Source organism: Hemiscyllium ocellatum, chromosome 6, assembly GCF_020745735.1.
Source record: "Hemiscyllium ocellatum isolate sHemOce1 chromosome 6, sHemOce1.pat.X.cur, whole genome shotgun sequence".
NCBI classification, from domain to species: Eukaryota; Metazoa; Chordata; class Chondrichthyes; order Orectolobiformes; family Hemiscylliidae; genus Hemiscyllium; species Hemiscyllium ocellatum.
Genome location: NC_083406.1, coordinates 45,759,180 through 45,773,464, shown reverse-complemented (window position 1 = coordinate 45,773,464; position 14,285 = coordinate 45,759,180). Strand labels below are relative to the sequence as shown.

The window sequence follows — 14,285 nt, the reverse complement described above, 5'->3', positions numbered from 1 at the left end:
GAGTACAAGGCAGACTATGAAGGAAGGAAAAAGGAAGGATAATTCAGGAGATATTAGAGATGTTGGAAATCATGAGGCTATTAAAAAAAAAGCAAAAGGGCGTTTTGCCTGGATGCTCGTAGCATTCGTTACAAGTTTGATCAGTTAATGATGCAAATCATCACAAATTAATCTGATTTACTAGCCATTATGGAGACATGGTTACAAGATGTTCACAACTGGGAGTTAAATATCCAGGGGTATCAGACTATTCAGAAGGACAGAGAGCTAAGGGAGATGGTGTAGCTCTGACATTCAAGGACAACACCAGTTTATTAACGAGATTATATAGATTCTATGGAGAATGAGGTTGAATCCAACTGGGTGGAAATTAGAAATCCTAAGAAGAAAAGGTCACGCCTATAGAACTGCATAGTCAATAGGCCACCAAATAATAACATCATATTGGGGCAGGCAATAAACAAAGAATTAACTAATGGCTGTAAAAATGGTATGGCAATTATCATGTGGGATTTTAATCTACATGATAATTGTGGGCGGCACAGTGGCACAGTGGTTAGCACTGCTGCCTCACAGCGCCTGAGACCCGGGTTCAATTCCCGACTCAGGAGACTGACTGTGTGGAGTTTGCACGTTCTCCCCGTGTCAGCGTGGGTTTCCTCCGGGTGCTCCAGTTTCCTCCCACAGTCCAAAGATGTGCAGGTCAGGTGAATTGGCCATGCTAAATTGCCCATAGTTTTAGGTAAGGGGTAAATGTAGGGGTATGGGTGGGTTTCGCTTCGGCGGGTCGGTGTGGACTTGTTGGGCCGAAGGGCCTGTTTCCACACTGTAAATCTAATCTAATCTAATCATGTCAATTGGTCGGACCAACTCAGTCAGTGTAGCCTTGAGGAGTTCATTGAATGTATCCGTGATAGTTTTCTTGAGCAACCTGTAATGGAACCAATGAGGGAGCAAGCTATCCTAGATCTGGTCCTGTGTAATGAGACAGGAATAATTAATGACCTCATATTTAGGGATTCTCTTGGAAGGATCACAGTATGGTTGAATTTACAATAGAGATGGACAGTGTGAAGACAAAATCCAACATCAGGGTCCTGTGCTTAAACAAAAGAGACTACAATAGGATGAGGGAGGACTTACCTAACGTAGACTGGAAACGAAGGTTTTATGGTGGGACAGTTCATGAGCAATGAAGGACTTTCAAAGAAATTTTTCAAACTGCTTAGCAAAAGTATATTGCAGTGAAAAGGAAGGACTGTAAGAAAAGAGGTAATCTATCATGCGTGTCTAAGGAAATATGGGTGGCTATCAAATTGAAAGAAAAGGCATACAAAGTGTCCAAGATCAACATGAAACTAGAAAACTGGGAAAACTTTAAAGGTCAACAGAAAGCCACAAAAAGAGTTAGAAAGAAAAATAAGATAGAACATGAGAAAAAAATCTAGCACAGAATATAAAGACAGATAGCAAAAATTAATATAAATATATAAAATGAAAAATAGTAGCTAAACTAAACATTGGTCCTTTAGAGGATGAGAAGGGGCATTTATTAACGAGATTTGATGAAATGGTCAAAGCATTGAATAGGTATTTTGTACTCGTCTTCACAGTGGAGACACGAATAACATGCCAGTAATTAACAACGAGGCAAAGGTAGGTGAGGATCTTGAAAGAACCATTATTACGGAAGAGGTAGTGTTGGGCCTTCTAATGGAGCTAAGGATTGACAACTATCTTGGCCCTGATAGAATGCATCCCAGGGTATTAAAAGAGATGGCGGGAGAAATAGCAAGGACATTTGTGGCAATTTTACAAAATTTGCTGGACTCTGGGGCAGTTCCAGCAGATTGGAAAACAGCAAATGTTACGCAACATTTTAAAAAGGGTCTTAGACAAAAGATGGGGAATTATCGAGCGATTAGCTTAACTTCGGTAGTGGGGCAAGATGCTTGAGTCTATTATCAAGGAAAAAATAGCAAGGCACCGAGATAGAAATTGTCTCGTTGGGCAGACACAGCATGGGTTTATGAAGGGCAGGTCATTCTGAACAAATCATTTGGAATTCAATGAAGACATTACAAACAAGGTGGACAACGGCTACCCAGTAGCTGATGCGTATTTAGATTTCAAAAAGGCCTTCAATAAGGTGCCACACAAGAGGCTGCTGCATAAGATAAAGATACATGGTGTTACAGGTAAACTATTAGCATGGGTAGAGGATTGGGTGACAAACAGGAAGCAAAGAGTGGGGTAAGTAAGTGCTACTCTGGTTGGCAATCAGTAACTAGTGGTGTGCCTCAGGGATCAGTGTTGGGAACTCAAATATTCATAATTTATATAGATGATTTGGAGTTGAGGACCGTGTGTAGTGTGTTAAAGTTTGCAGATGACACTAAGATGAATGAGTGCAAAGTATGCAGAGGACTGTGAAACTTTGCGGATGAACATAGATACTTTAAATGAGTGAGCAAAAAGTCTGGCAGATGGAATACAATATTAATAAATGTGAAGTCATTAATTTTGATAGGAGTAATAGTAAAAAGGATTATTACTTGAACAGTAAAAAGTTGCACCATGCAGAGGGACCTGAGTATCCTTGTGCATAAATCACAGAAGGTTGGTCTGCAGGTACAACAGGTAATTAAGAAAGCAAATGGAATTTTGTCCTTCATTGCTAAAGGGATTGAGTTTAAATGCATCTGCACAGGGTGCTGGTGAGGCCACACCTGGAGTACTGTGTACAGTTTTGGTCTGACTAGGCTGGGATTATATTAATTGGAACTTAGAAGAATAAGGGTGGATCTTATAGAAACATCTAAAATTATGAAGGGAATAGATAAGAGAGAAATAGAGAGGATGTTTCCACTAGCATTGGAAACTAGTACAAGAGGGCGTGGCCTCAAAATTAGGACTGAATTGAGAAGAAACTTCTTCACCCAGAGGGTTGAAAATCTACGGAATTCCCTGCCCAGTGAGGTAGTTGACACTACTTCAGTAAATGTTTTCAAAGCTAAGATAGACTGTATTTGAACAATAAAGAAATTAAGGGATACGATGAGAGCGTGGGTAAGTGGGACTGAGTAGAGCAGCCTCAAAGGGCCAGATGGCCTACTCCTGCTCCTAGTTCTTGGTTCTGTAATACTTCCTTTTCCTGTGTTTCTATTTTCCCAACCGGCCTATGACCTCTTGCTTCCTGTCAACTTCTTTTCTTGAACAGAAATGTTACAATGTAGGTTTTCTGATCTAGAGAAATTTGGAAGAATATAAACAATGAACCTATTATCTTTCAAAGATGACACCAGGCCCAACAATTAGAGAGAGGTATAAGGTCTTACTTTTCTCACCTCTGCCAGACGCCAATGAGATGTGTTTGTGAGAAAGTGTGAAAGGTTTTAAGAAGGTTTTAATCCTTTTGAATACTGTAGTTTTAAAAAAAGGTAAACATGCTTTCCTGTAAGTTTGACTCCAAAATGAAGTTATAAATGTTTATTTTCACAATATCCAAATGAACAGACACATAGTTTCAACGTAACAGGGAAACAGAGCGTCCTATCAACAGAAGTTTTACTGGGATGCTGATCCTAGCCATGTCCAAATCAAACAGTTTTTACTTTTCATCATATTAATGCCAATGCTAATTAATCAAAACCACTTCCTCCCAATTCAATCTTTGAGCTATGCATTAAACTCTCTGATCTGTCTGTCCTTATGCCAATTTTGTCCATGGCTCAAGGGGAAAACCCTAAATGACTGTCCTTGAATTTCTGCTTATTAATTTAGATCCTAGCTTCTCAAATGTCTATCCAGAATCTCATTCTTATTTCTACTTACATTATGGGTTTCTCATGAATCATAATAAAAAAGGCCCTCTCCCTCCAACTTCAAATTCTTCTGCAGACATGTTGCAAGGGGTTTTCTCCATGTTCTGTTTCATTGTGAACAAACTGGCCAGAGGATTCACTGGTTACAAGCATTTCTGGTGATTGCTCATAATACAAGATTTCCCAGTTTTCTTTTTATCTGTATGACCTTTAATTTTTATCTATTTCCTTACAACATTTGGGTGATGATATGGATTCTGTTCAGTGCTTTTCTGTTTGTACCACATCATGGAATGTAGGCTTGACAGTTGGTTTTTACTTTAATACATGAATGGTAGCGAAGTGATGAAACAGTACATGAAATCACAATAACTAAATGACTCCAGTGTTAGCCTGAGGTTAGCTCTTCATGAATGAAAAATTAATTGAAAAGCTTACTCACGTCCACTGAGGTGAGAGTGCTTTCAAAGTTCCAGAGATTCTGAAATAATTTGCATAAATGGAATGAGCACAGTGGGTTAGTTCCTTAGTACTCATTAGTTACAAACAGCCTTTTAAGCTGGAGAAGTGATTACTGGAAGGGTTTTGTATAAACCTCAGATTAATTGGTCAAGATTTTACAATACTTCAGCATATTTATATGGTATATAGAGCACCCTAGGAACATCCTGAGATCTGCAGATTTAAAGATTTAGCAAATAATGAGAAATAATGCAATTATTCAGTCACACAGATGTTTTAAGAAACTGAATCAGTACTTGCGAATACATTACATAAATGTAATGAGTCTCCAGTAAAATATCTTGAAAATAACTGAACACAGGGTACCTGTGTCAAAGATAAACTATCCCTGTCCATCTTCTTGAGATGGCTCCAGTTGTTGACATTGCTGATCACAACATTCTCCTCAAATGCCTCTCCACTGTTGTCCAGCTGGGTAGAACTGCTCTCACTTGTTCCATTCATATCTATCTAATCATAACATTGTACCCCTTGCTAATCTTATCTTCCTGCTCCTACGCTGTTATCTTTAGTACCCCCTCAGAATTTACAACTGGCTGCCTCATCGTTCTTATTTGCTTTCTTATAATTTGTATTCCCTCAGTGACATCACCTTAAAGCACAGTGGTAGTTTTCACATGAATGCTTATGATCTGCACAGCTCTAACCACTATTACTTCAATCAAATCTACCATTGCGGCTAAACTATCAGACTGCTCATCTGTCATCCAGCACTAAAAGAGCAGAAATGACTTACACTTAGCAATGAGAAACAAAGGTGTTGACTTTGATCTCCATTCAAATTCAATTCACTGGTTACCAGACTGGCAATTGTCTAAAACTAAATCCATCTGGTCACAACTTTCATCACATCTCACCACATTTCTGTACAACCATTAAGAATGCTTACTTCCACTTCTGTAATATTCTATAAAACTTCCCTGTCTCAGCTCATCTGGTGTTGAAAATTCCCATTTCTCCATTCACTGCTTTGTTAACAAAGACTTAATTATTACAAAATGCTGTCAACATTCTATCCTTTGCAAACTAAAGATCTTCAACATTTTCCTCCCACATCTTAATGTGGATTGGATCCCATCACTCCTGTGTTCACTGTCTTTTATAAGGCTCAAGTTAGGAACGTTTTTTATTTTAAAATTCTTATTCTTGTTTTCACATCCCTACCTTCCTTATCTCTGTCATTTCCTCATCCCCACAACTTTTCAAGATATCTGCACTCAGCTACTTTTGGCCTCTTGAGTATCCCCAATTTTAGTTGCTGCAATATTGGTGACTATTATATATATATATATATATATATATATATATATTTTTGTGTGTGTGTGTGTGTGTGTGTGTGTGTGTGTGTGTGTGTGTGTGTATGTATGTATATATGGTTGCCTAGGGCCTTAGCTCTGGAATTGATGACCTATATCTCTCTCGCTGCCTCTTTACCCTGCTTTCCCCCCTTTATTGATCATAACTTAGAACCTACTACTTTGACAACTTTTTGATCATCTGACCCAATATGTCCTGATGTGATTTAGTGTCATCTTTTGCTGTGTAACCCTGCAGAAAAACAGGGATTTTTTTACCCAGACAGCTCTATATAAATACAAGTTGCGTTGTTGTTTTCAAAATAACTGACTGCAACATTTTCCTTTTTTACCCCTTCTTCTGTTATGCAATACCATTTAAACCAGCCATTCAGCCCATCAAGACTGTTCTGTGAATCAAATAAAAAAAGTCTGATCATTCATCTCAATGTCACTTTCTTGTGCTATCCTACGCATAGCTCCTGATGTCATTAGTATCTGGAAACCTATTAAGGGCCATCTTGAACATGTTCAATGATGGAGTATCTACAGCTCTCTGAAATACAGAACTCCAAAGGTTCACCATCCTGAGTACTTATCCAAATGGACTAAGCATATTCGCAATAGTGTCTCCTCTCAGATTCCTGTTGTCACATCTGGTATTCCCAAAGATCCCACTCTTATTCTTACTTCTGTTAATTAATAACAAAGTGAGGTTCAACATTTATACTCAACTTCTCCATCAGCTCTTTCAATTTCACAACTGATGCTGTTAAGTTTAATTGGCTGTCTGACCATAGCATCATGGATAAATTACCAGTTCTTTCATCTTCAGTTTACAAAATCATAACCATCCTGTCCAGTTTGAGAAAGGATATAATAACTAAATTGATATAGCATTTTAACTGGATGTAACAAATCATGTTACAGCTATAAAGAAGTACTCTTGAAATGCAGTTATTGTTGTAATGCACTTTTGTGCTTAACAAGACATATTTTATCTGAGTCCATCATCCATACCTAGCTGCTTTCTTATCATGAATCTGATAATCCTGGTGCCTTAAACATTGCTAAAATAGGCTTCACACCTCACATCCAGTTCATCCTGTATTCTATCACAAAACATCAGCTTTTTTGTTAAATTTATGCCCCCCATTCCCAATCAAAATCCTCATCCACTTCTTTTTTATCTCCAGGATCGATTTTTTTCAGTGCTATCCAAGCTGATTCTGAGTTTCACCACAGACTCTAATGCAAAACTCCAGAATTTTTAATGATCTCAAATAAAGTCTGAAGACCCTAGATTTCTGCAACATGCACTGGCTTCTCCTCCCGTTGTCTGCCTTCAAAAATCTGTCCTCAGGATAACATTATTAATGCTGCAATATAGCCAGCTTGCACTCTCTCTTGTTTAGCATAAACAATAATTTATGCATGCCTTCCTTCTACAATTAGTGACATGGCCTTCAGATGTCACTTTACTGAACTTGTACCTATAAATAATGATTGGCATTTCAAAAATGTGCGAACGTATTTTGGTTTAAAGCACAACACTGAAAATATATCATTTCTATTCCATCCGATGAAAAAAAAATTGAAATAACCAAAACATGATAAGGAGCATGAATATGATGACTCACCATGACATTCCAATGTTAACCAGTTAATGCTGGAATGAATCCTTTCCTTTTAATTATTTGGCATTTAAGCATTAGTAAAGTATAGCAAAATCTCATATAACTGATGTCTGGCCATAAATTTCAACAGTAATAATTTTGAGACTCCAGTTTTACTTTGTGAAAGATACAGCATTGCAGGAGGGAAGGAAGTCATTTCATTCATCAATAATGATGCTGCTCTAAACATTTTCGATAATTAAAGCCAGATCTTTGCCATTTATAAAAGGTGAATCATCTAGTCAAAACCTCCATTGAGATGAATTTAGGGAATGCTCTCCAGTGAAGAAAGAAGCAACACACAAACCACAGTCTATTAAATTACATGTACATACACATTCAATTTGCCCCACAATAAAAGCCACATTTAAAGGGCTAGCAAGGCATTTGGAAAACAGGACACCAGAAGCATGATGGAATCTCTGCATTTAAATTACTACATTAAGTTTATGTTCATAAATAGACTGAAAGCTCCCATTAAAAGAGTCAATCTCAATACAGTTCTGGAGTCACATGTGGGTTGGACCGGTTAGGGACAGCAGCTTTCTTTCCCTACAGCACATTAGTATACCAGGTGGGTTTTTACGACAATCAAGAATATGGCCATTACTCATTATTGAGACTGGGGGCCCAGATTACTGCCATGACGAGCTTATCTGCTATGATAAAAATGACAATTAGGAATCCCAATCCTGTTCTTGAACCAAGCATCTCTTATTTTCCTGGAGAACAGGTTTGGGAGCAATCTATACTTCACACATACACAGGTCCGAAAGGTAGTGGGCCATGTGAGTGTTCTGCTGTCTCTACTAAAATGGGATACTGGAGTCCATGGAGGATGAAACCCAGAGTGCACAGATTAGACAGCTAAGACCAGGATTATTCTCAGTGCATTTGCTTGGGTAGCTACGATACTAGCTTAAAGATGCAAAGTAATTTTTGGATTTGGTCTGATTACAGATTCAGGAAAAGTAAAGCACAACTGAACTTGTAAAAAGGAGGTATGCTTGTGTGTAACTAGTGCATACACCCTTATTTTTATTTCCCATTTAATTGACTAGGTCAATATTTATTCACATCCATAACTGACCTGCAAAAAGAGATGGTGAGCTGCCTCCTTGAACTGCTTCAGTCTTTCAGATGTAGGTATATCCACAGCGCTGTTAGGAAGAGATTTTGACCCAGCAACACTAAAGGAGCAGTGATACAGTTCCAGGTCAGGTTGGTGTGTGGTTTGGAAAGGAACTTGCAGACAATGATTTCTCCGTACATCTGCTGCCCTTGTCTGTCCAAATGATTGAGGTCATGAGCTTAGCAGGTTTTGTGATAGATTTGGTGAGTTCCTGCAGTACATCACAAAAATTGTACACACTGTTGCCAGTGGTGAAGGTTGTGAATGTTGAAAGTGGTGGATAGAGTGCCAAACAAATGGGCTCCTCTTTCTATGGTGCTGTTGAACATCTGAAATACTCATTATTGGACTCATCCAGGGAATGAAAAGTATTTCATAAAATCCTACAGAGTGGAAACAGGTTATTCAGCCCAAAAAGTGCACACTGACTCTCCAAAGAGGATCCAACCCAGACCCAACATCCCCTCCCCTATAATCCTATATTTCCCAAAGCTAATCTAGCTAGTCTACAATCTCATTTGACCAATCCACTTAATCTGCACATCTTTGGACTGCGGGAGGAAACCAAAGCGTCCAGAGGAAACCCACGGGGAGAATGTGCAAACTCCACACAGTCACCGAAGTTGGTATTGAACCTATGACCCTGGTGCTGGGATCCACTGTGCCACCTGACATATACACCTGAATCAGGCCATGTCAATGGTAGACAGGCTTTGGGAAGATAGGACGCAAATTAGTTGCTGCAAAGTTCCTAGACTCTAACTTGCTCTTGTAGCCACAGCATTTATGTAATTGGTCAAGTTAAGTTCATGGTATATAGTAATACTCACGATGTTGGAAGTATAGGATCCATTGTCTAGCACTTGAATGGCACAAACGTTACTCACTACTTATCAGCTCAAGTCTGAATGCTATCCAAGTTTCATGCATTTGGGACTGCTTTAATATGCAAGAAGGTGTGAATTGTTTTGAACATTGTATCATGATCAACCAACAACTCTGAACTTATGATGAAGGTGGGTCTTTGATAAAGCACCAAAAATGATTGAACCTAAGACGTTTCCCAGTGCGATCCTTCAGATTTCTTGGGTCTGAGATGATTAACCTCCAACAACGACAATTACTTTCCTTTGTGCTTAGTAATTATCCAACCAGATCAGGGATCTCCTGATCCTGATTTATCCTGATCCTGATTTATCCTGATTTTGATTTGATTCCTTAATGTCATGCTTGGTCATGCTGCCTTGATGTTAAGGGCAGTTACTCTCACCTCACCTCTGAAGTTCAGCTCCTTTGTCCATGCTGAGACCAAGGCTGTAATGATGTAAGGTGGATGAGTGGCCCTGGTGGAACCCAAACTGGATATCAGCCAGCAGGTCAATGCTGAGCAAGTACTGTTTATTAGCATTGCTAACAACTCCACCAGTCACATTGCTGATGATTGTGTTGACAATTGGCACAGTCAAAGCTGTCAAAGTACTGACCAAAAAATGTGTGGAGTTAAATAATAAACAATGCCAATGTTTCAGTATTCCAACTGACATAAACTATCAAAGGTGAAAGTGTGATGCTGGAAAAACACAGCAGATCAGGCAGCATCCGAGGAGCAGGAGAACTGACATTTCAGGCATAAGACCTTCATCAGGAATGAGACTTGTGAGCCAAGGAAGTTCAAGAGCCCAAACCTGGTGAAGGGTTTATCCCTGAAATGTTGATTCTCTGCCTCCTCAGATGCTGCCTGACCTGCTGTGTTTATCCAGCACCACACTCCTGACTCTCATCTCCAGCATCTGCAGTGCTCACTTTTTCCTAGTTGATTATAAACTATCATAGCGTCTGTACTACTTGGTGGGTTTCCCAAAAGTACTATCGACTGAGCTTTTAATGGACAGCTCCAAATTTTTATAGAATGGAAATGTTGGTTTACATAGAGAATTGGGTAATGAAGTGAAACATTATATTCTTTAAGGAATTTGTGAAAATAGTTTCCATGTATTGCATTTTTTGTGTAAATAATCATGTGTTTTTTCAATAATAAGATCATCACCGGATTGATAACTTTATTTTCTGTCAGGATGTGTCTGGAGTATGTCAATGGCAGATACTGGTGAGTTTACATGAAGAGTGAAGGAAAATAGTGGTGGGAAGTTAGGTATGAGTCAGCTCTGAGTTGCTAATTGGCTATAAATGGCCATTGTGATGCTTGACAGGTTAGGAAGTATGAGGGAACACGAGTGATGACTGATTGACATTAGATGGTATATGGAAAACCAGAGCAATAGGAGATAGGCAGAGGGGCACAGGATGTCAAGGGAAATACCAGGAGTTGTGTCAGATTGGTGGATGGGCATAAGGTGTCATAAATTTGTACAAGCTTCAAGAAATGTGGATGGCATGAACGGTAGCATGTAGCAATTGAAGGATGAAAGCAGGAGGGATTTTATGTGCTTAAATCTGATTTTTTAAGTATTGAAGACCATGCAGGAGTCCTCACCCAGGCCTCCTGCTCAAAGACCCTCAAGAACAGGCAGCCTTCTCTGATCTTCCTGAGTTACCTAGCCCAAATCTCAATTCAGCCTGCCCATCAACTGAGAATTGAAATGCAAACAGCCACTTCTACAGGTCGAGATCACGGAGTAAGGATTTTTCCTGCCTCTGTGCATCTAACGCAGGAATGAAAATAAGGACCTCAATTTCAGTTCTAGATTTATTAATTCATTTAAAGCTGCCATAGTGGAATCTAGATTATTAGTCCAGCGATATTACCCATTACCACGATGTCACCATCACTCCCAAGAACTCAATAGCTCAAACTATATTCATACAGCTTTACAGAAATTTTAAGCAGTAATTAGGTATAATTAAAAAGAACACATCAATGTCTATCATGCTCTTAAATTAGTTACATTCTTCCATAAAACATTCAGCGATATGATCTATTATAGTCAAGAGGCCCAATTTAATCTTAGGAGCAATTACTGGGACATTAGGAATACAATCGAAATGAATACAAAGTGAGAAAGCCCAAATGGTAAAGTCAAATTTCCATTTTTTTCTGCATTCTGTCACACTGTGGATTCATAGACTCACAGAAAAGTTCTGTTACTATTATCCCATAAATGCACATCAACACCAAACTGCATCTGCAAATGCAACAGCAAAGTTACCCACATTAACTACCAACAATCTTGATGAATGGGATTTCTAAGCCCAAAAATATTTCATTATGAATGACCTAGAGAGATGGCAACAGGATAAATTGCTGAGAGGGTTGCAAAAATAAATAAAAACACACAATAGATCTACAAAAAGACAAATAGAGAGGGCTTGAGAAAGAGAAACATTCAAACTAAGACAGAGGGACTGCAAGAAAGGGAAGGAAATGACAGCATACACACAATTCTATCATTCTTTCTTTCTTCTGCATCTGGAATCCTGGATTTGATAAGGCTCTGGAACCAAAAGAATTACATTTCACAACAAAACTTTTGTTTCAATGTTTTCAGTCTCTGTTCTGAACTTCAGAGTATATTGAAACCAAAGAAATGGCTGCTCTGAGAATTGTTTGGGAAATAGCTATATCACATTATACATGTCCTATAAAAATAAGCAAATTGCACAGAAAATGTAAAATCCATTGTAAAAACTCACCATTGCTGACAATTTTGGCCCGTTGATTTGAGCATTCATAATCGCATCATTCACTAATGAATGGAGATTCAGCAAAACGTGTTCTATGTCATAACTTCTCTGTATTCCATTTGACAGATCCTCCAGTGACCTGATGTACTCCCGCCAGTGTGGATCAATTTCTGCCATTGCAGCAAGGCATCCTCTCATCACATTCAGGCAATAGCCCATGCACGGCTTACCATTAGTCATTCCATAACAATGGGAGCAGAATAGCATCTTCAGCAGAGCTTTGCTACATTCTTTAGTGTACTGTAAGTGATCAGTTGTGTTGATAACTTCAATTCCTAAATTTAAGGCCTGCAGGAACATATGACTAGCCATTAGAGATTTTGACATTTGACTCGTTATTAATTTTGGAAGATTACCAAATGGATTAAGGTCCTTCCTTGCCATCCGTACACATTCTGCAAAGTCTGGGGAGATATCAGTGAGGGCAGGATTGATTAGATGATTATAGACCAATGGAAAGAGACTATCAAAAAATCTATTAACAAATTCGTCGACATTCATCTCTGAGCCAAAAACAAAGAGTGCAACATCAGTGAATAGTTCTTGAATTGGTGCAACTGCTTGGAAGGCCATATTCCGGTAAGTCGTTCTGAACAGCATCTTGGTGTTATTCTCTGCATGCCAAATGATATTCTGAAAAGACTCTGCAATTAAAAGGACAAACAGGTAAATCATTCAGCTTCAATAATTTCACAATCTAACAACACAGAATGGATTATTTTGTATCCTTTCCCCACATTCTGTGGCAGTGTTCTACGTGGATGTACTTGAGAAGTTGGATTCAAAATCATTAGAAAGCACCTTTTCTAAATTCAGCGGAAGCTAGAATATGAAACATCATACTACAAACAACTTGTTTGTAGCAGCATACAACTTGGCTTTCCTTCTCCATTGCACATTAGCATTTAGATTTTGCATGACTGGTGATGGCCATGGCAGCAAGTGCAAGACTAGCATGTTAACTGATATAATATTGCAAGCAGCCACATAGGGTTGACTTTCCGTGTGGTTCCATTGCCAGCAGCAAGTAGAGATTCATGCAGACGGCCAACTTGGAAAGCTGACTGACTTAAAAAAAGGTTGAACTAGACACCATTTTACAGGGCCCTCAGCATTTTGCCAACAGCACAGTGGGAAACAGGAGTTACGTGGAGATCTCCCTGCAGCATCCTGAGGACCGGCAGATTTCCATGCACCACATGCACAAAGTTACAAATTGAAATCACTCAATTCTATTGTGTTGTATCCTAACAGCCAGATGAAAGCAATTACCCATCGGACTGGGCATAAAAAATTGTATGGTCCATTTCTCAAAAGCAAATAATTTCACAAAATTTGTTAGTCAGACTGGGCAGAACTGTCAACACCAGTCTGGAATCTGAATTCCAATTAGCTTTCCTGATAGTTTTTTTTATATATAAACATATGGATGACATGCTCAATCACATGACATAGATGACCAACATGCTGGAAGGGATAGAACAGAACCAGCAACTGAACATCACTGAAATGCTGTTAGTCATAATCAGAGCAAAATTTAACCTGAAAACAATCTGTAACCTCACAACCTGGCATATCCATCATTCTACCATTAGTGTCAAGACAGGGAAAAAAAACCAGCACTAAGCGTATCAATAAAATTTGGTGCTCAAACCCTACAGGTTGAGCCCACCATATTCCGGCGGTCTCAGGACCAGGCATTTGCCAGACTGGCAAATTTGCCAGATCACCAGCAGTAACATCGAGGTTTGCATGCAAGTTTTCAAAACACATTTAAACGTTGCTACACAACAAGTGTTCATGGCTCTTCTACATTTTATGATTAGAGTTAACTAAACTTTCTTTCTGTTAATGGTATTTTCCAACAATAAGTGCTACTCAATGTGGAACCTGGAAAAGGATAAAGTTCTATGAGCACCAAAGCACCAGAGATTTTTAATCTTGTGGGAAAATGAAATTTTTAATTATTATGTCTTCCTCATGCAGATGTGAGTTAACAAAATAAATTGTTTTAAAAAAGAAAGCCACAGTATGATCTGAATTATTCTGAAGTTAAAAACACCATAGCCATATCAGTAAATCAGTGTAATCAGTGTAGTCTAATCAGTGAATTTACATAGCCAATAGATGTGAA

The 14,285-nt window shown here is 38.7% G+C and overlaps 1 protein-coding gene across 1 annotated transcript in view; it reads right to left on the bottom strand.

The window, feature by feature from the left end:
* Window positions 1–14,285, bottom strand: part of gpc5a (glypican 5a) — a 1,004,507-nt gene that overhangs the window by 754,630 nt on the left and 235,592 nt on the right. The window contains exon 3 of the mRNA XM_060825935.1: window positions 12,101–12,795. Within this exon, the coding sequence (XP_060681918.1) occupies window positions 12,101–12,795 (695 nt within the window). The remainder of the gene's footprint in view (window positions 1–12,100; window positions 12,796–14,285) is intronic.